The sequence below is a fragment of the Doryrhamphus excisus genome, chromosome 2 (genome assembly GCF_030265055.1).
Source record: "Doryrhamphus excisus isolate RoL2022-K1 chromosome 2, RoL_Dexc_1.0, whole genome shotgun sequence".
Lineage (NCBI taxonomy): Eukaryota > Metazoa > Chordata > Actinopteri > Syngnathiformes > Syngnathidae > Doryrhamphus > Doryrhamphus excisus.
The window spans coordinates 10696127-10724095 of record NC_080467.1 but is presented as its reverse complement, the minus strand read 5'-3'; the positions used below and the strand labels follow the sequence as shown (position 1 = coordinate 10724095).

The 27969-nt window shown below is 44.3% G+C and overlaps 2 protein-coding genes across 9 annotated transcripts; both read right to left on the bottom strand.

Moving 5' to 3' along the window:
• Positions 1 to 143: 143 nt before the first annotated feature.
• Positions 144 to 4299, bottom strand: LOC131109052 (neuropeptide FF receptor 2-like). Its single transcript, XM_058060607.1, has 4 exons — positions 4182 to 4299; positions 2652 to 2964; positions 2406 to 2505; positions 144 to 2277 (listed from the first exon to the last, which is right to left on the bottom strand). The coding sequence occupies exons 2-4, from the start codon at positions 2953 to 2955 to the stop codon at positions 1395 to 1397; spliced, it is 1287 nt and encodes a 428-aa protein (XP_057916590.1). The 5' UTR covers positions 2956 to 2964; positions 4182 to 4299; the 3' UTR covers positions 144 to 1394.
• An 829-nt stretch (positions 4300 to 5128) lies between these two features.
• LOC131104140 (electrogenic sodium bicarbonate cotransporter 1-like) lies at positions 5129 to 27969 on the bottom strand. 8 transcript variants are annotated; one of them, XM_058051062.1, is made up of 27 exons: positions 27718 to 27968; positions 25969 to 26042; positions 24096 to 24272; positions 22035 to 22167; positions 20783 to 20943; positions 20536 to 20715; positions 20311 to 20409; positions 19702 to 19778; positions 18864 to 19021; positions 18706 to 18793; positions 17748 to 17902; positions 16593 to 16709; positions 16352 to 16526; positions 14839 to 14972; positions 12763 to 13025; positions 11814 to 11866; positions 11545 to 11730; positions 11252 to 11365; positions 10726 to 10887; positions 10395 to 10573; positions 9913 to 9985; positions 8936 to 9004; positions 8011 to 8184; positions 7780 to 7944; positions 7595 to 7688; positions 7153 to 7226; positions 5139 to 7074 (listed from the first exon to the last, which is right to left on the bottom strand). In XM_058051062.1, the coding sequence occupies exons 1-26, from the start codon at positions 27735 to 27737 to the stop codon at positions 7183 to 7185; spliced, it is 3324 nt and encodes a 1107-aa protein (XP_057907045.1). In that variant the 5' UTR covers positions 27738 to 27968; the 3' UTR covers positions 5139 to 7074; positions 7153 to 7182. The 8 variants fall into 8 exon arrangements, with proteins under 8 accessions (XP_057907010.1, XP_057907000.1, XP_057906983.1 ...); XM_058051017.1 differs by having other exon boundaries at positions 5132 to 7074; positions 7149 to 7226; positions 20311 to 20715; positions 27718 to 27969; XM_058051008.1 differs by having other exon boundaries at positions 5135 to 7074; positions 20311 to 20715.

Sequence of the window (27969 nt, the reverse complement as noted above, 5' to 3'; positions counted from 1 at the left end):
TATACTGTATGTAATATTATATGTATAATGTGTATTTCATACTTCTAATTATTTATTTTGCACACTGATAATGTTATAATAACAAACCACTTCAATAAACAGAATTTAATTTTAGAGGTTTTTAATGAATGAGACACCCAGGATGTACATGAATAAAAAGATTTACAATATGAACTATGAACGCTGAACAACAAAGACAAAAACAAACAGTAAAAACACCCATAAAATATCATTTATCACGTTTATCTCATTTATTTATCTCTCCGTCATGCAAGCTCCAGCCGTTCTGTACAATTTTCTACGGCTTTTTCCTCACAAGGGTTGCGGGGGGTGCTGGAGCCTATCCCAGCTGTCTTCGGGCGAGAGGCGGGGTACACCCTGGACTGGTGGCCAGCCAATCACAGGGCACATATAGACAAACAACCATTCACACTCACATTCATACCTATGGACAATTTGGAGTCGCTAATTAACCTAGCATGTTTTTGGAATGTGGGAGGAAACCGGAGACACCCCAAAGCCACGCCCACCCTGGCTTGTATCAAAGCCCAGGGTAATAGTCCCTATGATTACCATAATGTTGAATATTGCGCAAAAACCGGGGCAAAATTTTTGATTTATTTTTTGACACAATCCTAATCATGTGCAAAAACTGGCATGTTATCGGCGCTTATCCGATTTCGTGTCATGAGGGATGTATCCTAAGCAGGGACACCCTGAGAGACATAGTCTCTCCAACGTCTCTCCTGGGTTTTCCCCGAGGCCTCCTACCGGCTCCCTGGGGAGGCATCCTAAAATCCTCCTCCTCAAATGCGGAGGAGCAGCGCCTTTACTTTGAGTTTCTCCCGGACGACAGTGCTTCTCACCTTATCTCTATCGGGGGAGCCCAGCCACCCAATGGAGGAAACTCATTTGTGCCACTTGTACCCTCCATGTTAATGGTTATGCTAATGTATGTAGTTCTATAGGTAAATAGAGAGCTTTGCCTTTCCATTCAACTCCCTCTTCTCCACTATGGACTGATGCACCACTCCGTTAACTCAATAAACCAGTAATACTTAAATGTCTTTTAAATGTATTTTTTACCTCCACGAGATGATTTCTGGAGCCATCAACAAGCTCCTGGCAAAATTCACTCTTCTTGGGAGAATTCTTCTTCAGTCCAACTTCGAGGAATAGTCCACAAGGTTCTATACAGTTGGTTTGGGGCCTTAGGGAGGCCATACTGGAAACATAATGGTGGCCTGTGTCATCCATTCCAAAACTGGTATTCATATGTTTTTGTTGTCAAACATTCAAATGAAGTCAGTTATGATCATAAATTGTCTCCTTGTGGTAGATGATCAGAGGTTGACGTGTTTCTAATCTAACAGAGTAATGGTTTAGGTCTTGGTCTAAATCTGAGAAATCTTCTCCAGATCCTCCATGATCAGGTCCTGATCTCTGGTGTCGCCTTTTGTGGCTTCCTGACTCAAGCATCTCCCGCTCCTCGCCACCTGTCCCGAGCCCGCTCTCCCCAGGGTGGTCGGCTGGATCGGGAGGATGGCGTTCCCCCAGGCACGGTGCAAAAAGCTCCTCTGGTGTTTGGTGACGACGGAGCACAGCTGGAATTTAAAGGCGGCCTGGAAGCCCCTGCGGAAGTTCTCGTTGAAGAAGCCGTAGATGATGGGGTTGATGCTGCTGTTGAAGAAGGCCAGCCAGTGCGCCAGAGGGTACAGGTAGATGTTGACCACGCGGTGCTGGCACTCACTCAGGTTGGCGTAGTCGCTCAGCATCATCAGGGTCCACAGAGGCAGCCATGATAACACAAAGAGCAGCGCCACCACCAGCAGCATCATGATCACACGCTTCTTCTTCTTGGGGATGGTGTGCCGAGCCTCCATATTGGCTTTGCCGCTGCTGCCGCCACTGCCGCTCTTGACGGGCCCGATCCCGCTGCCCCTCAGGGCGGGGATGGTGCTTTTGAAGAGCGCCAGGCCGATGCGGGCGTACATGATGACGATGAGGCTGAGCGGGGCCAGGTAGATGGTGACAAAGAGCACGGTGGTGTAGAGCTTCCGCATGGCCTGACTGGGCCAGTTTTCCCGGCACCAGTTGAAGGGGCGGGTGTCGTTGTCGCGCCGCAGCACGATGCGCACGGTGGGCTCCTTGGTGACCTGGAGCATGATGCCGGAGGGGCACATGACAGACACGGCCGAGACCCAGATCACCATGATGATGAGCTTGGATGTGGCGATGGTGAGCTTCTGCTTGAACGGGTAGACGATGCAGCGGAACCTGAGCGTAATCCAAGTCAATTCAAAAAAAGTTTTTTTTCTTCCACCGCGACTTTTTGACTCGTTTATACATTAGCATGACAATACAGCTGTGATTCAACAGGGTAATAATCATAATAAACAACCGACCTATCGACAGCGATGGCCACCAGCGTGAAGACGGATGCTGACACTGAGATTCCTTGGACCATCCCGCTTAGCTTGCACACCATGTTGTCAAAAGGCCATCCTACAGGACAAGAAAAACTGATTTTCAAATAATAATACCGAAAAAAAAAAAAACATAGAAAAAAAAATATTCATGCTTTAAAGTGCAGGAAAAATACTGTAAAAAGTAAAGAATAAAAACATAAGTGTAAGTTCTGCACCCCCCACCTGTGATTATGTTGTCCACCAGTGTGGTGGGCATGCAGAAGATGCCGACCAGCAGGTCGCTGATGGCCAAGTTGAGGATGAAGATGTTGGTGACGGTGCGCATGTTCCTGCTGCGGAGCACGATGAAGCACACCACGCCATTACCCAGCATGCACATCAGGAAGATCAGCAGGTAAGAGGCGATGAAGACGGCCGCCACCGACGGCTTGTGGAGGTACAGATCCACGTAGGTGATGTCCGCCCGGCCTCGTGGGGGCTCCTGCAGGGCCCAGGACTGGTTGGCGGCACTAAGGTTCTGGTCCATAGTCTGCACCTGTTCAATGTAATATGAGAAATTGAATATTTGGCAGTGATATGAGGTGAACCATATCTTTATATATAGCTGAACCTTCAAAGGTTGAAGGCCTCAAAAGTGGTACCACGTATTTATTCATTCACTACCCATAAAACACCACCAGGGGGCGTTCTCGCCCAGCAAAAACCTTCTTTTTGGCATGTGTGAACAAATGTATTGTAACACTTGTGTTTTTAATGGGGTTTTTTTAATCACAAAATGACTATGAACAAGGGATAAACGGATTAATGAACATTTAAGGTTACATTTGCCTTCACTGGCGTGATTCTTGACGTGAGTGTTCCATGTGGGAGCGAGACACCACACAGACACCATTTTCTTGTTCTGTGATGAGTTGTTTTTTTAAATAAACTCAATTAAATAGTGTTTCTCACCTTCTTTATCAAAATGACGCCAATTGAAACTTCCTCGGGCTCTTTTTTTTGTCAATGAGGTGAGAACCCCCGTTAAACTAAAATAAATAACCCATCACAAAACAGGAAATTGGCGTCCGTGTGGTATCTCGCTGCCAGGTGTGTCTTTGGGATTACTCACATGAAGAGTCAATGAAAAGTCTTCTGTGAAGGTAAAAGGAACCTTAAATATTCATTTATCCCCCTCATTCCTAATTTTTTTTTAGGCATTTAGAGTTGTTTTATTCAAGTAAAAGTATAAAAACGAGTTTGTGAGCGTCAAATTTTGGCAACATAGACTGGATACTTCCGGTTCTGGTTGGTATGTTAGCAAGCTAGCTTCTTTGTTAGAAGTTAAGGACGTTTTGTTATGAAAACACATTAAAAGGATGGAATTTTGCCCATCATCCACCATCCTTATACGAGACACGAACACACATATTTGACTTTTTTGAGAGTTGTAAAGATATAAAAACATTTTTTCAAGGATAAAAAATGGGGCACGCCTATTCCACCTAAAAAGCCCGCCATTAAAACCCCTCCTTTTATGAAAACTTGTGAAAGACAGGAAGGGAAACCTGCTTTCCAGTTCAGTTAACATGATTATTTTCCAGTTCAGTTAACATGATACTCTATTATTTATTTACAGCTAAATAATCAGTAAGGCACAATAATATTGTCATCCCTATGAATACAAAGCCTGTATCTAAAACCAGCTTAGGAAGTGACAGGGTTTGTAGAAGTGTCATTTCTGTCATCAAGTAGTGAGATGAAATCGCTGACCTGGCAGTGTGTCTGGTCCTCTTCAGTCAGTGAGTTCTGGAGAGGTGGTCTCCTCTCCAACCAGCATCCCTCAGCGCTCCCAGAGAGTACCACTGCCACCACAGACCGAAGATGCACACAATCCCAGCGGGGGGGGGGGGGGGGGGGGGGGGGCGTTAGCTGCTGATGCTGTGAGGAGCAGGTGGGAGCAGTACACGCCTGGAGGAGGGGTGTCAACCTGGTGTGTTTGTGTCTGCACCGTGTGGGATACATGTACATGCTGAATGTATGGCATACACTCACTGATCCTGGATCAGCCGGGATGTCAAAGACTCCTCTGTGGTGGCTCAAGGATGCTTTGTGGGTGCTGGTGGGCGTACCTGTCAACATTGCGCATTTGGAAAATGAGGGAAAAGTGAAGAAATGAGTTAAAATATGGGAAACTAAGCAGGAAATGCAGGTGGTTCCTGTGGAAAATGAGGTTGGTTATAAATATAAATGGTTGTAAATATAAATTCAACGATAATGTTTTTTAAATATACAAAGCCAATTTGTAAACTGCGATACATTTAACACACGTGTTTTTGTGCATGTAGAAAAACAATTTCAGGCAAACATCACAAACAATTTGGGGATTTGGACAATTGAAGCATAATGTGTCTGTGTTTTATGTGGTAATATTAGTGTGTCACTTGTGAAGTAATACATACAAATATAAACAAATACTCTGAATTATTTGGAGATATCTAAATATTGCCCATTACAGCCTAAAGCTAAATAGCATACATGATGTATTATGGGTTTATAAACAAGGTGGCTGCAGCTGAACTACTGTCCTCCTCAGGTACAAGCTGGTATTACAGCACATTTTTTCCTACAAACTATACATCTTTTTCCAGCCCCCCCCCCAAAAAATATCTCAGTTTCTTCTTAAATCTTAAAAAAAAATCTCATAATTGATATTACATGTTTATTCTGGTTAGAAAAGCTGTGGGCTGCAGATGGCCCTTTTGGACATTATTAATCATGCTAGCTTGGCTCTATACTTCTGGGGTGAAAAGCCCCAATCTGACAAAAAGAAATCATAAATCATGTTTCTTTTGCAGTCTTTTTTTTAATGATTATTAAGTCCATAAGGTGCATCATGTACAAAATAAGTGTCAGGCTACACTTCAAAAAATATGACATGGTCACTGAGTGACCGGTCAACATAAAGAAATTACACAGCTACATTGAAGACTTTTTGTTGTGCTTTAAAAGCAGCTTAGTGCGTCCAATCGTATTTCTACTGCATTCTTGCAGGTCACATTCACGTGGCCACAAACACAACTTACAGCAAATACTTCAACAAGTATCCTCCGGCCTTGTTTGCATAGATTGTGGATTTCCTAGGATGAGCGTTTGCAAATACTGTCCATGTGAAATATGATGATTTGGTATAGTAGCATTGGAAGACATCTTATAGAGAACGTTTAAAAAAAACAACAGCTTTTTAAATATGATCACATTTGAAAGGATTACCAGACTAGAAAAGAAAGCTTCACTACACGAACTGATCATTATTATGTCACTTGATTTTTCACCGGAAATGTAATTAAATAGTAAAAACAAAATGATAGAGATGCGCAATATTTTTTTCTTAAACAGATACCTTTGATTTTCTTCTCAGGACTGATACATTTCTTATGTCTGCTTTTTTCAAACGTACGGTAGATTTAAGTATAATTTGTGCATGCCTGGAGGTGACATGGTGTCATGACATGACTACTATCGGAGAAGCAGAGTATAGAGGGGGAGGGAGAGACTTGCTGTGACCCAGCAAGGTGCACTGTATTCGGGCACATGCGCCGAGCAGCCAGTGTGATGCCACGGTGTCTCTGGGAAACCTTTTGTACAAATTGCACTTCAAACGGCGCAGCGCTGGTGTTTCAGGTGGCAGATAAGATTTTTTATTCCCCCTCAGGGGAAGTTACGACAGGCAGGAGAAAAAGGAGCACTTGATTCGCTCACCCGCTCAGTACAGGTGACCTTTAAATGATCAGTTCTCAGAGCTATTTTTATCGTTATTATGTTATAATTCCCCTCATCGCGGCCCTAGAATTATTGTGCACCCCTATTTTAAAATCATAAATGAAAATAAATTTCAAAAATAAAAATCTTTAAAGAATTTTAAACAAATTATTGCATTTTGATCCGAAATATAATTGCACATCTGATGTAGTTACATATATAAACGTCTGGCACCTACAGAGAAATAAGAGGTAGAACTACAGAAATTATTATTTCTCTTATTATTAATAATAATAATGAAAATAATAATGACACATGAAGGTCCCTTGGAGACCACAAAAGAGGAGGTCTACATTTAAGAAGACATAATTAGCAACAAAATAAATAAGGATTAAAACGCAAAAAAGGATAAAATACAATTTGGAGTTTAAAAAAATGGGTTGATCGCCTTGTTTAGAGGGGAAGAAATATATATGTATATATATATATATATATATATATATATATATATATACACACACACACACACACACAAACAGCATGAGAGCTTTCTTAAAAGCATCCATACTATCTTATCCTAACCAGATCAATGCTAAATGATGATTATCTATTCATTTTAATCTATACCTGCATTACCAATATTAACAAATCATTTGAGGCTTCATCATCATCAGAACAATAAAAAAAAAACAGTTCCAGCCATTGTGATTTGAAAGGAATACTTAAAAATACCTCTAAGGACATTTTTTTTATAAAATAAACATAAAAAATGACAATAATAAGTTGCTCTTCCATCTTTCACAGGTCAGTTTCGGAGGTTTTCTTCCAGAAGAAGCAGTTGTCCTCAGCGTCGCCGTCGATTCGGATCTGAGGGGAACCTTTGGTGTATGAACCTCTCTCAAGGCTGGAGGAGGAGGTTGGATTGGAGTGATTTTTAAAAATGGTAACATTCGGAGGTTGTTGGCTAGCGTCACTCACGTACTCTGCCACGGTGGACGACTCCAAGCAGCGCTTAGCACGGTGAATGGGCGTTAAGGAAAGTCTGCGATTCATCTCCTGCAGGGGGAGGGGGAAATCAGAATTTTGCAAGAAATGTTATATTCCGTCGGATAAAGATAAAAATACTCGTTGCCAGACGTTTCTTTCAAGAAAAAAGTTGCAATATTACTCAAAAATAAAAAAGTGTCAATTTACACAAAGTCACAAACATTTGAAGAGTAAAGTCGTATTTTGTGGAGAAAAAAATCCCAGTTGTTCTTAACATTTCGATCATTTTCATATGCAAACTGCTCAGTATAGAGGGCATAGAGATACTATATGCACTAAATGGGAATATGAAAGGGGGAGGGGTGCAGGGTGGAGGTAAAAAGGGGGAAGATGAAGCAGCCCAGAAGTGGCAAAGGTGGTATACGTCTAATACTCACTATTTAAAGATTTTCCAGCCAACATGGGCTCCTGCTCCATCATTTCCATAGAGATTTTTATAGTGGGGATATTTTCATGGTAGGGATAGTCGGACTGTGGGAGGAGGGAAGGGACAACATTAAAGACAAAAAAGGAGCACAACACAACCCCAAACGGACACAAGTTGTGGTTCTTTTCAACTCACAAAGTCGTTCTCCGAGTCGATGCTCCCCTTCTTCTTGTGCTTCTTCTTCTTCTCGTCTTCCTTCTTCTTTTTGTCCTTCTCTGGGATGACGTCGTCCAGGTAGCTGAGGTCGTGCTGGGAGAAGACGTAGTCCATGGCCTTACGGACGGCCACCAGAGCCAGAATCTGCAGACCGGGATACAAAATGGCGGGTTAGATGGCGAGCGAAGCGATCTGCAACGGTGCACTCACCATGACGGGGAAGACAATGGCGGCCACGGTGGACTTGAGCACCCACAGGAGAGCCAGACACACGCCCTGGATGAAGGTGAAGAGGTGGATGCGTCTCTGGGGGACGTGGCGCAGGTAGATGAGGTCCGGCTGGTGCTTGGCGGGCATCAGGAGGAGCTGCAGGCGATCCATGAACTAAACAAACAGAACACAAACACCGCCTTTTCATGACATCACCAGCTAGAAGTATGACTAAAAAAATAGAAATGTATTTTAATGACATAAGTATGTCTTTTCTAAACATGATACTACACACTATTCTGCATATGCAGCATTAATTAACTTCTAAAACAGCATTTTCAACGCTTACATGCCAAAATATGCTTGTACTGTATATACTGTAGCATTTATTCACATACTATTCTGTGGTTTCCAAATTTGCCACTTCCAAGCACATATTACCTTCTAAAATAGCATCTAAAAAGTCATAATTGTGTCATTTTTAACCCTTACAGTACAAAATATACTAGTACTGTGAATTCCAAACTAGACTGCTTGCTAGTTGACTAGCTAGCTTTCAAGCAAAAATGACCTTCTAAAACAGTATGTAAAAGTCATAACTGTGTCATTTTTAACTCCTACACTACAAATTTACTCGTGCTGTATATACAGAAGCATCCATTCACATATTATCCCATGCTTTCCAAATCAGTGTGCTTGCTTTTATTCACAGTATTATCCAAATTCGCCTGCTCGCCAGTCAGCTAACTAGCTAGCTAGCCCTACCTAGCTAGACAAATTACCATCTAAATCAGCCTTTGACGTCATAATAGTGTTATTTTAACCCCTACACTACACTAGTACTGTATATGGATCTCCTTTTATTCACATACTATTCCGTGATCTCCAAATTAGCATGTTAGCTAGCTGCAAAAAAGTCACTGACCTGGACGCCATTGAGGGAGGCCACGCCCATGTAGAGGAAGACGCCATATAGCACGGGCATGGGAATGAACTAGAACACATGGGAGGACGCGGGACAGTCAAAATGAATGCTTGGAGAAAACCGGTGAAGATAAAACATTCATACTAGTAATATGCCAAGCACACGCGACATGGCCAATTATGCTGATACAACGCAAATAGATTGCAGTCTGGTGGTAAACACTAACGGTTTCAATATGGTCACCAAGCAGCTTTTCTCAGAACGTTCTGGATTTAGACTCTGGGCTTTAACGCTAAATCGGGCTGCAGAAGTAACTAAAGCGTCACTCAGTTCGTTTAAAACAGGAGTGTCCTTAAGTGCGGCCCACGGAACATTCTAATAATAGCATTTAACAAGAACATTTCATTAAAGAACAGCAAAAATTGAAAGACGAAAGGAGGGGCAGCAGAAATGTGACAAAATAGCTGTGATTTTCAGAGAATAAAGTCAAAATATTACAAGAAAAATTTAATTTTAGGAGAATAAAACAAAATATTATGAGGTCAAATAACATCATTTTAGTTGCGTAGAGATTAAATATTAAATAATGTATTTTGTTTTTGTTATTAAGTTGTTGTAATACTAAGGGAAAAGTTTGGACACCCTTGGTATAAAATATTATTGTTCATGACTGTGGACTCACTTCAACATAAAGATGTAACGTTTTACAGAATGTCTGATTGATAATGTATTCCACAGATATCCACAAGGGGGAGTAATGGCTCCAGTTATCGCCCCTCACAGCCTGACAGCCGAGTACTTGAGTACTTCTCACAATAATACAAATAATGAGGGCCTGGACAGTGGAACATCACATTACGTCCGCTCGAAGAGTTCCTAATCGGATGAACGCTTTTTAAAAGAGGTGACAGCACCATTGTCCTAAAAGGCCTTGACAGTAATCCATATTTCCTTGAAAGAAGAAGAAATGTTATTACCTTGAGGACAGGGGCCATTAACACGGAAAGTCCAGTGAGGATGAAAACGATGATTCCCGTCACTCTTTGTTCCCTGGAAAAGGCAAACAGAAAAAAAAAATCTTTGGATCAGATGATGAGGATATACAGGGTGGGGTTACAAAAGTAGGGTTACATATTAACAGTTAGTACATTTTACGTAATGGTTCAGTATTCATCTGTTTTGCACAATTCTTCATAGAGTTCAATAGCTATCTTATATCGACATCATCTGACTAATTATGCTTCAATTAGACTGGACAGCATAGCAATAAGACCATTATTTGCATAAGTGGGAGGAGTCAGTGCAGAAGGTGCCCAGGGCCCCGCCCCCAGGTACAAATTATGATTCATCAATTAAATTTATCAATGGCCTTCTCTAATGCACAGTCAAACGTAAACCCCCCCACCCAAGAAGGGAAAAAAAAACAAACAATCTGTCCCAGACTAGGAGAATCCTTCACCTGACGCCCAGGAATTTGGGCTGCTCTCCGGGTGCCGAGGTCTCTGTCTCCATCTTGAGGGAGTCGATGTGAGCGATGGAAATGACAGTGGCGGCCACGTACCACGGCAGGCCCATGAAGGAGCACACCATCATAAGGACGGCCACCCAGAACAGGTCCAAGTGGTACCCCGCCCCTTTCTGCGGGGAAGGCAGCCAGTTGCAGATTACAATTACGGATCAGGACTTGGACGAAGATGAAGGACGGATTAGGTAGGGATATGACCTCACCATCTTTCATCTTCTTTTATCCCATTCCACATTTCCCAGCAGGCTTTGCGGCGTAAACTAACCTTGAGTTTGTGCTCCTTCCTGTTGACGATGACCGCCGTGATCTGCTGATCCATGAATATCAGAATGGTGACCAGCAGGGCGGGGAGGGCGGCGGCCAGGTACACCCACCACGGGTTTCCCCCAAAGGGACGAACGAACCAGGACCTGGTTGGACTGGTTGGCTGGAAAACAACAACATGACCATGAAGACCATGAAGACACCTGAGTGGGGATTGTGGCTTAATTCCCACTGCTGATAACAAAGAATCACTCATGCGTTATTACGAGCTACACGAGAATGACTGCATACAAAGATGGCTCTGTGGCGGCACCCACAACGCCGTCTGTGTTCTCTTACAATCAGGATGTTATTTGATGCGGGTTGGCCTTGCCGTTCCCTCAGGAACCACCTGTATCGTCCACCCCACATTTTTTCGGATGGGGGGGCATCCAGGTACAGTTGAATCAACTCAACTGAACGAACAAAGAGGAAGAAGCCTCGCTGTCCCCGATTCACAGATTTGGAATAATAAGGCGGTTTTGTACCTTGAATTCACTTGGCACTATGAGCTTGGGGGTGTCCACGCCCACCAGAGCGTCCACGCCACAGAAGAGGAGGATGGCCAAGATGATGGCAAAGTCACTAATGAGCTTCCTCACCTACAAAACAGATTCAGAAAGTTGGAAAGACCAAGAGGAAGTACTTGTCTGACAGAGACTACAATTTCAACCATGTTTTTTTCCACCAAGCCGTCCGATCCAGTTCAAATACCGAATCGACCCTTGGTGGAACTCGGCACCCGGTGTTTACAAAATGGTGCAATCTCGTCCAAGCTCACTTTGGTGGGGAAGAAGCGGCTGGTCTTGAACTTCTTGAGCGCCATGGAGCAGGTGTAGGTGCCGAAGAACAAGATGAAGGACATGAGGGTGATGTCAGGCACATAGCCGCACGCCTCGCCCACCAGGCTACCCCCGTACTTCAGACACTGCGGACGACTCAGCGATGCCCAGGTGGCGTTCTCAGACTATGAGAAGAAAGGGGAAAAAAAACAACTCGTTAGCGTCTGCGATGTTGTGCGACAAAGGAGCGGAGGGGAACGGCGCATACCAGATCAGAACTGTTTGTCCAGGCGGCAGCAGCAAAGAGGTCCGAGGAGTTACCTTGAAAGAGAAACAATCATAAAAAATGAGGTCAGTGATAGGAAAGAGTTAGCGTATCTACAAGCTAACGCCAGCTTGTGTCAAGTCTTATCGTCTTTGCAGATACTTTGGAATCTGGAAAGACCGAGTACAGTCCAGTAGCCTTCCCATCCAAGTCAATAAACAACTTTATCATGTTTGCTTTTGGAGATATATACGTATATACATATATATATATATATATATATATATATATATATATATTAAGCTAAGAAAAAGTTAGGAAAAAGTTACGAGAATAAAGTCGAAATATTTACCGGTATAAATAAATATTAGGACCAACAGAACATTTTAGCAGTTGAAATACTCATTCATTCATTTTCTACCGCTTATCCTCACGAGGGTCGTGGGGGGTGCTGGAGCCTATCCCAGCTGTCTTGGGGCGAGAGGCGGGGTACACCCTGGACTGGTGGCCAGCCAATCACAGGGCACATATAGACAAACAACCATTCACACTCACATTCATACCTATGGACAATTTGGAGTGGCCAATTAACCTAGCATGTTTTTGGAATGTGGGAGGAAACCGGAGTACCCGGAGAAAACCCTCTCATGGGGAGAACATGCAAACTCCACACAGAGATGGCTGAGGGTGGAATTGAACTCGGGTCTCCTAGCTGTGAGGCCTGCGTGATAACCACTCGACCGCCGTGCAGCCGAGTTGAAATATCTTGCATAAATTAAAATAAAGCTGGAAAAATACCAATTTATACCATACCGACATTTTTAGAAAATGGGATTGGGGAAAAAGTGACATCATGAGAATAAAGTCATAATATGATGAGAAGATGTATGAATCTATATCTTCTGTGCTTCATTTCTTGTACAGTGGTTCCGGAGTCCAGCCGGTCACATACCGGGCTCGCAGCGGCAGTCGTACTGCGTGATGAGGTCGCCGTCGTAGTGCGAGTTGATGGGGTGGTGGTGCGCCAGCTTGATCATCTTCTTGAAGGCATCGTAGATGAAGATGAAGCTGATGAGCGCCGAGAAGCCCTCTTCGGTGAAGCGGGTGAAGTACTGCACCAGGAAGCTGGCGTCTGTCGCCACCAGGACCAAGCAGAAGGCGCCCGACCACAGGCCGATCCACAGCCGGAACTCCAGGTAGTCGAAGCCGTTGTCCCTGTGGGGAGAGTCAGGGGGGTTGGCTGTTGTTTGTTGGACTGTGATTGCCCTAAGCTCGACTCCACCTGGGTTGAGGTGTGCATGGACGTAGATGTGTCATAATTACGAGGTGATCACGCCGTGATCACAACAAATACAACCACTCCTCCTGCCAACTATTAATGATAACCAATCAATCAAGCAACCACTCAATTTCCCATCTATTAATGATAACTGCCACCTTGAACCACAGACATAACCCCCTAAAAAGTAAAACTAATCCACAAAAACAAAATTGGTGCAAGGTTTACTCATGCACGGACACATGCATACCCAACATACATAGCTATCATATAATTCAAATACGATCACTCCTCCTGCCAACTATTAATGATAACCACTGCCTTGCACCACCTCCACAGAGATTTTTTTTAAAAAGTTAAAATAATCCACCAAAATCAAAATTGGTGCAAGGTTTACTCATGCACGGACACATGTATACACGCAACATACCTATCATACAATTAAAAAACAACCACTCCTCCTGCCAACGATTAATGATAACCACCGCCTTGCACCACCTCCACAGATATAAAAAAAGTTAAAATAATCCACCAAAATCAAAATTGGTGCAAGGTTTACTCATGCACGGACACATGTATACCCAACATACCCAACATACACCAAAATCCAAGCAAGTAAGATGGTTTCTGCACCACAGAAATGTAGAAAAAGACGAATAAATAATTTATTGACATTATTGACATTTATATGACATCAGTAAGTCTTCTTGTAGCTTCATTAGAGCTTGGAATGGAAACAGCATTCCTCACTTGGTGTGTAAAATGAAATTAATTATTAACCGCGTAAGAGAGCGGGCGCGGCCGTCGGTAACGTAAGAAGATGATGTTTGGCGAGAGGAATGAATGGGAGGGGGCGGAGCCAACTGTCAGGTCCGCGAGTTAAAGTCGGCTTTTTATCGCGCAAATGTCGTTTACCGTTTATTCTTTTCAAGAGCTGAGAGTCAGAGTGATGTGCGGGGGAGGGCAAACGAGATCACAGCATATCATAGCAATTGGCACTGGGAATGTATGTAAAACAGGGATATCATCGATATTTAACCGTCTCTATCAAGATCAAGTTTTGCGTAGATGACTAGATTAGCACTGCTGCTCCACCTGAGGCTCACGGAGCCTTTTTGTTTGCTTTCTACCGCTGGGACTGTGTGAGCTCCAAGCGGGAACAGGAGTGGAAGTGGTTGGGCTTCCCTGCAGTCATCTGGAACGCCAAAGCGGCAGCATGAATAATAAGGATGAGTCAGTTTGTGATGACATCATCGCCTCTCACGCCATTCGCACTAGGGAGCTCTCCATCCCAGATGCTTTTACTTTCCATGTGCCAAAGGATGATTACGTATCGAGATGCAGGTGCACCTACTCGGGTGGCCCTTGGGCTCATTTGTAGGGGTGTCATGAGACGATACGCAAGATTGGGTCTATGAGAACGTGACGGGGTGAGGTCAATGAAAAAAATATCACAATATACTGCAATTTCTGACTTTTTAAATACCCTTGTTAACATTATTAGAGCCCTGTAGACAATAAATAACACCCATATAGTCACCTTGCCACTCCTACTATCACATTGTACATCATGTCTACACCGTTACACTCTTCTGCACTCTGTGTGTTTATGCTAGCAGCCCCGCCTCCACCCACCGAGACAAAGAGACTGTACTTATGTCTGACAAAAGGGCTCACTCCGTTCAACGATCTTGCGACATCTTGTGACACCCCTACCATTTGGAAATGGTGCTGTGTTTTTAAACTCACTTGCTAAAGTTGAAGAGGAGCCTCTCAAAGACCAGAACCGGGCCCGTGCTACTGAGGATGGTGAGGGGCTGCCCCGCCAGCAAACAGAAGACCGCCCCGGTCAGGGCCGTGCCCAGGAAGCTCTCCAACACGCCCTACAAAAACACAGTAGGCACAAGAAAAATGACTTTATTACCTTTCTCAGCTGTGTGCTTTATTTTTACACACACACTCGCACGCAAATCAACCTGCAGGGCCGGCCTATCAGGACAAGCCTGTTTCAGTTCCACCGACTGGATTTCTCTATGTTCCAGTAGGAATATGAAACCAGTGTGCGTCCGTGTGGCCATTAGAGAGATCAAGCCAGGTCAAGATTTCCCCGCGCCTACAGCAGGTAGCGTACGTGTAGATGTCAGTGGAAACACAGCCGTGACGAGGCAGCTACTGAGTAATCTGGATCTACGGTTATTTAAGTCCCGCTCAAATCCCTCATGCAGGCCGCTCTACGCTTCTCCACCGTGCAACCTCAGGCCTTCGTCGCTGTGAAAGCAACATGGGTGCTAATCAGATGAAGACCTTTGTGTGTTGGGAACTTTGGAACCAGAAAGACTCTCAGGATGCATGGGAACACAACACTTGGTCAGGGAGGGGTTTAGGTCATATCACATTTTTTTTTGCTCAATAACAACCATTTTTTCCATTTATAAAAACACAATGAAAATAAAGATTTTTACAATTATTTTCATTGTATGAAAAATTGCTGTTTTGTTTCCTCAAAAAAAGTTTAGTTGAAGTTTATAAAATTGACTAAAGCAAAAGTTACATTTTAACATTTTCCAGTTATTTTTTTTTACCAAATAATATTCTTAGTTCTTAAAATTAACTTTAAAAAAAATCCATCCAAAAAATATTGAAATGTGCTGTATAGTTTTTTTTTAACATAACAAAAAAATTAAATTAATTTTATTAATGTTATTTTTCCTACAAAAAAATACTAGAATTGATTCCAAAATCAATGCATCAAATAAAATTTAAACATGTAAAAAATTTAAACATTCAACAACAAAAATTCCTAAAAAAAATATTAAAATGTTGTATACAACAAAACAATACAGTAAATTTACATTTGGCCAATTATTTTAATTTTTTAAAAAGGTTGTAAATGTATAAAAATATTTACATAATTAAAAAAAGCCCTAACCAAATATTTCCTCAAAAGAAATTTAATGTGTATGTGAAAAATACAAACGAAAAAATATAAATGTAAATTTGACCAATGAAACTGAAAAAGCTGATCTTTTAAAAAGCATTTTGGATGCCGTGTGACACAGTAACAGGGACCCACATCAGAGCCCAAACTGGATTTAAAACCTGCCTTCAGCATTTCCAGTCCCTCCTAATTGGGGTAAAGAACGCCTCCCTGCCGAGTCAGCACCGACAGCCACCCTGCTTCAAGGTCAGCATGTTGTCTGTGTTTGGTCTTTGCCCGGCCCCCCAAGACAGAGCCCATGTTTCTTCCCACCCTTTCCCTCACCTGCATGTTGTCCGTGGCATCGCCCAGCAGGCCGCCAAAGGTGATGGCGTTGGTGACGGTGCCTAGGTAGATGAACAAGATGGCGGACAGCGACTGGATGTGTAGCGCGTCGTAGAAGTCGCTGGCAAAGAACGGCAGCTTGCGTTTGACGTCCAGGATGAGACCGCCGCAGAACCTTCCAGACACAAACACCAACACTTACACACACTCGTGCGACACAAAAGTGCATTTTTTTTTATACCTTCTGGTGCACTGGAGCTCCTCGCCGATCTGGTGACCTCCTCCCCCAGGGTGACCCGCATCATGGGGGGCGTCGCCGTTCATCTGCGGGGCCTCCAAGCCGGCATACTGGTTCTTCCTGGGTACAAAATAAAAAAACAGGCTTGCATCTCTACCTCTAACACACAGACAACATCAATCATTTTCATTATAGATTTCAATTTTGTAAAAATATGTTATTATATTAATTATTATATATTATTTAGGGGCGGCACAGCGGGCTAGTGGTTAGCGCGCAGACCTCACACCAAGGAGACCAGAGTTCAATTCCACCCTCGGCCATCTCTGTGTGGAGTTCTACCCGTGCATGCGTGGGTTTTCTCCAGGTACTCCGGTTTCCTCCCACATTCCAAAAACATGCTAGGTTAATTGGCCACTCCAAATTGTCCATAGGTGTGAATGGTTGTTTGTCTATATGTGCCATGTAATTGGCTGGCGACCAGTCCAGGGTGTACCCCGCCTCACGCCCTAAGGCTCCAGCACTCCCCATGACCCTCGTGAGGAAAAGCAGTAGAAAATGAATGAATGAATGAATCAATATATTATTTATTATATACTTATAAAAATTATATATATATATATATATATATATATATATATATATATATATATATAATTATTATTGTTATTATTCATTTTTAAAAAATATTTTATTGTATTATTTATTATATTATATATGTATTATTATTTATTAGTATTATTATAAAAATATAATTATTATTGTTATTAATTAGTCTTAATATTATTAGTCCATCAATTTTTTAAAAATAATTTATGGTATGTAAAATGTAAATAAATTGTCCTTTCAGTTTTCATCCCTGGTTTAGTTTGGAAATACACGGGAATGGATGACTGGATGGAAAAGCTCCTTGGTACCAACGGATGCTAACAACATGAGGCATGGATGTCAAGAGTGATCTCAGCCATGGGAAGGACGTACATTGTGGTTATCATACACTAAATCTGAGGTTGGAATGGTATTCTTTGAGTGTATGTATATATGAAGTTACAATTCTTACCAGAAAAACTCTAATGTGTATCTAGTTAGCTAAATCTACATATTGGACTACAGCTACCTGTACGTTTTAACTCAAATGTTTAAGACAACATTTTTGACCTCTTATCCGAGGAAGGCAGCGACTTGGGGGGCTCTATCCTGATGTCAGGGTCCCACTCGCCGGGCGGCAGGACGATGACCTCGTCCAGGAACTCCTCGATACCGGCCAGCAGGTCCTGCCTGTGCTTGGCTTTGTAGGCGATATCGTGGAACACCTGCACACGGAGCGACAGTTGCCATTCTACGTCACTGACGAGCAAACCTTCCCTCTGGGATGATGTATGCAAACAATTCATCAGTCAGCGTGTCACCGTGGGGGCCCGTCACTGATGACTCAAGTGTTTGATGAAGCATGGGGAGGGGGTAAAGTTTAACTGGAGGAAATCCTGGAAAAAAACGCTTCCTACGCTGCGGTGTTGACATACAGCGAGCATTCTGGGAAAAGCAGAGGCCTGTGGGAACTTGACGGCCAGGTGCTCTGTTAACATTCCTGACGCCACATTTTCCATTCAGGACTCTTTGTTTCACACTACAGTGACTCCCATTCCCCAATTCCCAATAAAATAGGACTTTTAGCAAGAAAAAGTAGACATTTTGTGGTAGTATTGCCAGGAAAAATCATCGTCTTAGTAGCATAAATTTAAAATATCAAAGAAGACTTTTTTTAAAAAACCAAACCACAAATAAAGTTGTTGTTTTGGGTGGAAAAATAAAGTTATGTTACAAGAAAAATGGGAATAAAGCCAGAATGGTGACAAGAAATTTAACAACAACAAAGTTGAAATGGTTGGCAATTCTTAAAAAAAAAAAAAGCAAAAAAAATCAGAAAAAATCAGCTGTAAATTTATGAGAATAAAATTGTATTAAATTATGAAATGTATAAAATTATAAAACAATTAATTAATAAATTATATAATAAGTAATAAAATAAATTGTAATGATTTTCTTCCAAGAATACTTTGGTAATATGCTAATATTTCCCCCCTGAAAAAATGTAGGATAAAAGGATAAAACAGACCTCATCAGACATGAGGGTGGCGATGGCTCTTCCAATCTCATGGTAGGACTTTGCTTTCCCTTTAGGACCCAGCAACACAAAGAGGAACCTGCAAAAGAGGGCGCGCTGAGGACACTCGCGCCACTGCTTTCGTATAAATGATACTTCCTGCGTCTTACCTGGTGGGCACCGGGACCTCGGTGAGCGCTCCCAGCATGACGGCATGCTGCAGGCGAACAAACGCCACAAAGGGGGTCTCCAGGAAGTCCACCTCGCCGACCAGGACGTTGGACGCCTCGGCATCGCGGGGCAGCTTCTTCATGAACTTGTTCTTGAGCTGAACGTGTTAGAGGGATGCTGGTAAGAATTATTGTTCTTTTCTAATATTCCGTTCTACAAAATAAGTCATAATTAGTATGTATGATTCATGCCGATATTGCATTGATATTCAAGGGTGCAAAATCAGGCTTCGCTACACTTCTTAACAGGCAGCCCCAAGCTCACATGTGTTATTTTCTAGCATGATGCTGCTGTTAGAATGTGAGTGCAGTGTTAGCACTTAGCATCCATACAGTAGCTATCTATGGTAACGTTTCCGTGGCCTCCCAACCCATTCCTTAGCGTTCAATTCCTTGTTGCATGCGATAGAGTGAGAGTGCATATTTACATTTCTGCATGTTGGAGATGGGTGTGGCCAAACAAAGCTCATTAGCATTAAAGCTGCAGACACACAAGACGTGTCTAAAGTGTCGAAATTGCAGCATCAATGCTTGACTTTATAAAATGAAAACACAATTGCATCCTAACAAATGACATGCCGAGATTCATCCCAATCACACGGCAAGATAAGCAAGCACGGAGAAGATAAGCCAAGACCTTGACTGGCAAATGTTACAAACAATGATCTTCAGTTAGCCTGGAGGTCTTATCTACGACACGAGGCTCTGGCTCCAACACGTCACGCGGGTGGGTGACCTCGCTGGGATGGATGGGATGGATGAAAGAAGCCCACATTACCTGATCCTTCTCCGGTTTGTCAGAGAAGTCGCCCAGGCTGTTGGAGGTGAGGTTCCGGTGGGCCGTGGTGGGACTACCTGCAGGGAGGCAAGTCCACTTCATTTGCATGTGACACCAACCCTAAAGCCCACAGAGGTGAGCAAAAACTCCCTCCAACACAATTACAAGACTTTTTGAGAATGGAGAGAATCCAAGCGTAGATAAGAGAATAAAGGCAAAAGGGGACGATGAGGATTAAAAAAGGCCTTCAAGTCAAGCTTTTCATGTCGTTAGAAGGGAACATTGACCAAATGTTGGCTTATTACGCTGAAATCACTTGTGGATGAATGAGCGGAGATTCTCAAGTCTTACTGAAAGACTTCCCAGAAAATGTCATGACTCCGCAAACCTAATCCCATTGGATATGTTTTTTATGGAGGACAAAAGATGAGAAGGTGGTGGTTTCCTGTGTTGCTTTTGGTATTGGGGGGAGGGGGGCGGGGGGACAACACTTTAGGAGTGGTTGTCTTATACTGTCCGCCTGCACAAACCCTAACACATCGTCCTCATCACCGTCCAGCCCAACGGTGCCATATTTTGGGGAGATTGATAAGTGGTGACCTCACTTACAGAGGTATCCCATGCTGGAGCTCCTCAGGACCTCACAGGGGTCTTCTGGGGGGTCTTGTGGGGATATGCAAGGCACCGGGTGCTCAGTGAGGTTTCGTGCTATGACGCCCGCCCAAAAAGAGAAGCAGGAAGAAGGAAGGAAGTAAGCATGAAAGAAGGAAGTTAGTGGAAAGAAGAAGTAGGCAAAATAAAGGTGAGTTTGTGTGAAGAAGGTTTTGGGAATACCATTCTCCTGGCTGGAGAAGAGCCTGCTCGCACTGGAGACGCTCTTCCCGATATCAGCCAGCGAGCGCAGGTTGGACTTCTTGGTCTGGTGGCGATGTTTGCGAAGCAACGTGTACATGACCTTCTCCTTCAGCTCCGCCTTCAGCTGGCCGCTCTCGATCTGGCTGTCCGTCACCATCTCTGCGAGAGGGAATCATTAACAACCACGGGATAGCCAGCCACCAGTGAGAAGTCAGTCTGGCCGTACCGACGACCTGCGGCAGCGTGGAGGCCTCCAGGTCCAGCATGATGGTGCCCTGCTCGATGCAGGTCTTCAGTTCCATCAGGCTGTGCAGGGACAGCGTGGCCACGTGGGGTTTGCTCCAGCGTTCGCCGCCCTTCTCCACCTTCTCTTCAAACTTGATCCACCTGGGAGCACAAACAGGAAAGGCTCAGGGCCCAACAGGCATCTCCAAAATAAAAGCATGCAATGAGTGCCTTGAGGGGTCAGTCGTGAGCTGGAGACTACCCCGGTGGACTATACCTTAGGCTGCTTGGCAGTAATTCTCGGGGTGATACACGAATACGGTATGGTTGTCCCTGGTTTTATTGTTGGGTTTAATGTTAATACATGGAATATTTTCATTGTTTATTACTTTCTATACACTGGTTTTTTAACATTAGTAGAGTCCTGTAGACAGGAAATAACACCCCTATAGTCACTTTTACACTCCTATTATTCTTTGTTTACATTACATTGCGTAGGCTACAGGATCAGGATCACTGCAGGGACATAACAGATGCCGTCGCTAGCTAACTAAGCAAACTAGCTAACTAAGCCAACTAGTTAGCCTCTCCAAGTGACTTATTCTAAACGTTCGAAAAGTGTTTTGGCGTGGGGAAGCAGTACAGGGAAGCCAACAATGTACCACTTCCACACAAAATAGAGGAAAACCTTTTTTTCCCACCTACTGGATCTCAGCCATGGCACTTGTTTGGCCTGAAAATTATTTTTTCCAAGTTCATCATCACCATGATTCCACGGTCTCTTCCGGGGTCAGGGTCCAGGTAATACAGAGGACAAGGATGCTTTATAATGTAATCCTGCCTCGGATGTCAGCGCCAACAATGGAGCCATTCTCCTGAGGCTGAAGGGATGGGGTTTCCTCGGGGGGTGGGATCGGGTGTCGCTCCTGGCAGTGGACCGCACGCCATCTTACGAGGAGACCTCGCTGAGCTCGTGATCCTTGCCCACCCAGGTGGTGTCGGGAAACACAATGAGTATGTTTCATGGTTATCGCTCAGTCACTTGACTTTTAGGACTTCCTGAGTGGACCATGTGGGAGTTTCTGCCCCTTCCTGGTTCCACACAGCAGGTCCTGTTCGGATGCATCTGATAAGAACAGAGCGGTAGTGCACCCGCCAGCTGCTGGAATTTATGGAGGGCTTGTCTACACGCACACCCTGGCCCTGGTGCTCGCTGCCAAACATACACTTTGGGGGAGAGGCGGGGGGGTTACCTGGCCGTCTCCTTCCACTCCATCTCCTGCCCGTCAACCGACAGTAGCTCGTCCAGCTCGGTGAAGAGCTGAGGAGGAGGGGGGCCGTCATCTTCCTCGCCGAGGATGAACCTGATCCTCTCGGCCGGGGAAACTGGAGGACAGAAGAACATTCAGGAAACACGCAGGACCAAGCCGGTTACGCAATACCTCCATTCATATCTTCTTTGGAATCACATCACCCCACCACCACCCCTCCTTCGCTTCCTGGTTTCACTTCCGGAAGATTCCATCCATGTTTGGTGCTCCACATGTCTGAAGGTCACATTTCATCAACAATTTCATTCTATCTACTACGTCGCCTGGCATTGCTCATGACAACGCTACGCTACGTTGTGATAAAGGGACTGTGAATGCCAAGAAGTCGCACTCTGTTTGCTGTTGTTCTATGGAACAAGCCTCTTCCTGTCCATTTTGAGGCCACAGACGAGGAAAACATACGGGTACACATCTACTGTATCCAGGGAGGCCGGCTAAACGAAAAAGCTGAAAAAGCAGTATGATGACAGGCATGTTTACACTCTTATGTAAGCCATCGCTAGGACATTAGCATAGCATTGGCTAAGACATTTGTATTGAAGTCATTTCTACAGATTGAGAATACAGCTGCTACTAATTTTATGTTTCTGGCTCAGTGTTGACTTCCTGGCAAAAGGCGGTGCGGTCCAACACGAGACGAGCCTGTCAGACCGCCGGATGACTAACTGCCTTCATCATGTGATTCTTTGTCTTTGTGCAACCCCCCCTCCCCCCCAGTCACACTTCTCCTTGCTTCATTGATGAAACAACTTTCTTCCCATCCGACGGCACAGCCAGGATGAGCCGGACTCTACCTGGAATGTTGTGCAATAGGTGGAGTCCCGAAAGGCCCTCACTGAGCTTTTAATCCTGACCTACGGCACCTGAGCTTCTTTTAGCAGCGCTGCGGTTAAAAATGGTAGCACTTTGACCTGCTGTGCCTGGCATAGAAGCCAGCCTGTCACAACGACATCCCGACAGGAGTACCTTTGTATCCATGGACAAAAAAAAAGTCTAAGACTTTTAAGAAGGGATTTGTGCAAAAGCATAAGAAAACATTGATGGGACAGCACAAAGCTCTGATGACACAATCTTGATCTCCGATGCAAAAGTTGGCGATTGTGTGATGCAAGACTGGTATTGGTTATGGTGGCCTAGCTAAAGTTGTGCTGGCTAAGCATGCGGCGATTATCCACCAGCCCTTAGGACAGCCAATGAGATTAGCTTCATGTATCGCAGCATCAGGTTCCCTGAAGTCAAGACACGCTGAGGTTACACTCCTCATCAAAACGTTCAGAGCATTTGGCAAGATCCACGGTCTGGAACCCATCCTTTTGTAAATCCATCCCGAAATGTTCTCCATTGGATTTAGATGAGAACATACAGGATGGTCTGGGAAAGTAAACTCAACCTTTCAACATCTCCACATAGCCGCCTGCCGTTTGACACCCCTGCACCACCTGACTTCTTCATTGGTGGAAAACATCTCAGGTGGGATATCTTTGTCATGTCAGAAACTTTGGAAGACATCAGCCCGTCCGTCAATGGAGAGGAAAACATTCTTCCACCTTTCAATGTCCCATGTTTGCTGCTCTCCTGCTAATTCCAAACCTTGAAGGAGACGAGGCCTTTGAAGACTTTGAAGCTTTTTTTTTTTTTTAATTGTGGCTTATTGGAGCTATTTTTCCCCGATATGGGATTTATCGTTATGATGTCATTCTCGTGCCCCCCTACTAAAGACTGTAGGCTACTGTAACTCCCTCCAACCAAAACAACAGTTAGCATAAGAGTTCTAGTTAATCACAGAACCAACAGAGCATGTTGCTGTCAGTAGCATTTTAAGTAAAGATGAACACTTCCTGTTTCTCTAGCAAACTTCCTGCCATGGAGATGCCATCTCGGCCGGTAACCACGGCAACACACAACTGCAGAACATTTGATGCTGCGTCCCGTCATGCACCCAAAAAAAAAAAACCCCATCATCGCCATCGTCGTCCAACTCACTCAAGGGTTTGAGGATGCTGGTGGTGGTCTCATCCACGCTCTCGCCGTCCAACTTGTAGTCCTCGGCACCGTGCTCGGGGCGCTCCCGCCTCTCCTTGTGGCTGGACTTGCGTCTGTGGCGTCTCCTACGGTGGTAGCTCTTGGGCACATGAACGCCAATGTAGACCGTGTGGTGACCTTCAAACAAACGCACACCCGGGGTCAGACTTCGCTTATAACAAAACAAAAAAGACAATAATTTTCAATGGAAATAGGTCCATTCATAAAATACATCAAAATATTTGAAAAGTAGAGGAAAATTCTAAATATTTTTCTTGTTTTTTTCCACTTTTTTTTTGCTTTGGAAAGACTAAATATTTCAGTGAATAACATATGACTGTTAATGATAATGATACAGACAGATAGATAGATACAAGAAGCAGGGATTGGCAGTGTAGTGCTTCACATAGCTGCTCACTCCCTCACCCACCCCCACCTGCCCCCCAAAATCCCCTGGGATAGACTCCAGCTCCGTAACAGCACTAGAAAGTATATGGCACAAATATGGAATACAGCCTCAAAAATAACAACGGCTGTCATTTCTTCAATTCTTCCGTGCGGCCGATCCAGGAAATGCCCCAACGTCTCCAGGAAGTCATCAGAAACTCAGATAAAGAGAACCAAACCCAAAGAAAACCTCGTCGGTGCAGACAAATGCTCAGAGTTTCCGTAAACAATGCGTCTTTTTGTGTCGTCGTGCTTTGTTGTTGTGGTTGAACACCTGAGCGGTTTTGGCAAGCGGCGTGGGCGTACAAATTCCTTACGCTTGTTTGCTTGTCATTGTTCTATTTTACACAGCAACAAGATGTTTTAGTTGCGTAAGGACAGTACGCTAACACAAACAAAGCTGTCATGGCAGGTTTGTCCACAAGGAGGCGCTGTGATGCCAACTTGGTGTCAGAAGTGGGATCCCATGAGCGATTGGCCAACCGAGGGGCGTCAGAAACTACCCAACTAGGAATATTCTTTCAGCAACCTCCGCCAACCTGACGAGACGACTGACTCCACTAAGTGGTGTCCAAAGTGGGGTTCGGGGGCCATTTTCAGCACACCGGTTCATTTTCAAAACCCACCTCTTTGAATCTGTTTTTAATGTCTAACTTTTTATACCTGACTGCTGTGCCCCGTTTTTACTCTTGTTTTAGCTGTGTATTAACGAATTAATGTTGTATTTTAACATATCTTTCACTCTGTTTACCTGCTTTTATTCAACTCCATTCTTCTGTAAAGTGTCTTTGAGTATTTTGAAAAGCGCTATACAAGAAAATGTATTATTATTATTATTATTTTGTCTTGGGCTTTGGTCCTGCCTGGTTTTCACATTTTGTCATATTGCTGGAGCCTATCCCAGCTGTCTTGGGGCGAGAGGCGGGGTACACCCTGGACTGGTGGCCAGCCAATCCCAGGGCACATATAGACAAACAACCATTCACACTCACATTCATACCTATGGACAATTTGGAGTGGCTAATTAACCTAGCATGTTTTTGGAATGTGGGAGGAAACCGGAGTACCCGGAGAAAACCCACGCATGCACGGGGAGAACATGCAAACTCCACACAGAGATGGCCGAGGGTGGAATTGAACCCGGGTCTCCTAGCTGTGAGGTCTACGCGCTAACCACTCATTTTGTTATATTATGCCACTAATTGTTATAAAGTGAGATGACATAAATGACCTTGGCGTGGAACCTTTGTTGTCGTAATGAACATTGAAAGGGTTTTATTGCTGTTATCAGCATCAGTTAACTTCTTTTTACACTTGAACAGCTAAAATTGTTATCAAATCAGACAAACAAGGCACCTTTTAAAGTCATATGCGCTTATGTTCTTACCTTCCACTTCCTCTTCATCGCAGATGTGCTTGACAAAGGACGCCCCTCGGTCCAGGACCGCCTCGTCCTCCATTCTAGAAAGCAGAAGAAGCAGTCACTTCCCAGTTTAATTCACTTTTACTTCCACTTTTATTAGCTTGTTTGTGCTTTTAAGCATGGAAAAACATTTTTAGTCATCTCTAGTCAACATAATGATTCATGTAGGGAATGTCCTCACTGGGGTCACGGGTATGCTGGAGCCTACCCCAGCTGTTTTTGGGTGAGAGGCGGGGCACGCCCTGATAACCTTTGTTGCAGCGCTTGTGTAAAGATGGTGATGATGATGTCGGTCATCATGCATCCTCTGCTACGAGAAGATTCTAGCGCCGCATTAAGGGGGACCGCGAATGCCAGCTCGCCCATGAGATAAGTGGGGGGGGGGGTGGTATACGGGTCATGTGACACCCCCATGGGGCTTGAGAGAAAGTGTGGGCTCCTTGAAAGAAAGAGGAGGCTCAGGTTGCAGCCTCGTGGCCCGTGAAGACCAAAGTTCACATGCTGGACTCTTCTTAAAACTTCCTCACACACACACACACACACACACACACACACACACACACGATATGCTTTCTGCATGAAGACATATTGCAGATAAGATGGTACGGCCCGACTAAATCTTCTTTTATCTTATCTTGCGTCTTAATGAAAGTGAGCCGCACCATGACCTCCTCATCAAGCTGCCTCTGCGTGAGGAAGACGAAGAGGAGGAGGGGGGGGGGGGTCATCGGACAGACACCCCTCCCCCTCACAATGATTTATGATATGGTTATATATGTTGATTTGCTGAACAATATCAAAACAATAAAAAAGAATGTTCACATGTGACTTGTGGAATTGCCTGTCCATTTAATAAAGATTTTGTTGACCCTGGAACGGATGATTTCACTTCCTTTGGGAGGGAAAAATTGCCGTTTGTGCATTTTGCTTTTCTTTGGGGTCCTTTGGGGCAACTTTAAGGCATTATGTGGGGGTTTTGATGGCTTAACTTCTTTTTACACTTGTATGATTAACAACACGTTAAAACACTGACTGTTGTCTTACAGGTTCTAGTGTGTCCGCAGCTTGACACTGGAACAGACTATTTCCATTTCCTGAGTCTTCCTGCTGTGTTTAGGAACACGTAGGACACATGGACAGTAGGAGGGGATATAAGGGCAAGGGGGCGTGGTTATAAGTGGGGGTTCCACCTGTTCTAAAAAAAAAAAAAAAAAAAGATTCTGAGGAAGAGGGGGTGTCGGGTGGGCACGTGCACCTCCAGGAACGAGCGCGCACACTTCTCATTTCCGCATTGAAGGCCGCCTGCGTCGTGACGCACGAGGAGTGGGGGTATTTAGGTGGCTGGGGTGACCCAAGAAGAGGCGGGGTACCCCCATGGCAGGAAGTTCCACGTGCAAGGGCTCCCTTTTTATTCCCCTCCCTCCAACATGGACGCGCCACGAGCGTGCGGGCTCCCGACCCGAGTTGACTGATCTGCGCCTTAATGGACGCTGACAGCTCGAAGGAAAACCGATTAGCGGCACCGCTTTGGACGCATGTAAACATTGCTAAAGTGCTAACATGCTAAAGTCCACACTGGCTGCTATTTGCGCGTGAAGGTGGACGGGTAGGTCATCTAAGAGGACAATTACGCGCCAAACACCTGAAGATTTGCCGAACTTTGACATTTCATGCTAAAGTTTGTCACTCGAGTACAACAAAGAGAAAACTTACTTGGTCTTCTCTGACGTCATAGTCCACAAAACAAGTCTTCTCCTACTTCTTGTTGTTTAGGGACCGGGGTCGACGACCTTAAGCAGCCGGACTGACGTGTAGTTCCGATCCGGTTTGGACTGTCTCTACAAGCGGCAGGGACTCGTCCTCGTGGTGTCCAGGTGTGGTCCAGGTGGTGTCATCCTCCGGGACAAAAACTCTTCACTCTGCTGCGTGGACGCGGGGTGTCTTCTTCCCATATTTCAAGTGTCA

What these genes read in the sequence shown, in the direction of transcription:
- LOC131109052 (XM_058060607.1), bottom strand. Translation starts at nt 2,955, where the DNA reads ATGGACCAGAACCTTAGTGCCGCCAACCAGTCCTGGGCCCTGCAGGAG. An exon ending in GGTGGACAACATAATCACAG is followed by an intron (nt 2,506 to 2,651) that starts GTGGGGGGTGCA and finishes CTTGTCCTGTAG; the next exon opens with GATGGCCTTTTGACAACATG. An exon ending in GTGGCCATCGCTGTCGATAG is followed by an intron (nt 2,278 to 2,405) that starts GTCGGTTGTTTA and finishes GATTACGCTCAG; the next exon opens with GTTCCGCTGCATCGTCTACC.
- LOC131104140 (XM_058051000.1), bottom strand. Translation starts at nt 27,737, where the DNA reads ATGACGTCAGAGAAGACCAA. An exon ending in CCATTGTCTTCCCCGTCATG is followed by an intron (nt 7,945 to 8,010) that starts GTGAGTGCACCG and finishes CCCGGTCTGCAG; the next exon opens with ATTCTGGCTCTGGTGGCCGT. An exon ending in TCGACTCGGAGAACGACTTT is followed by an intron (nt 7,227 to 7,779) that starts GTGAGTTGAAAA and finishes CTCCCCCTGCAG; the next exon opens with GAGATGAATCGCAGACTTTC.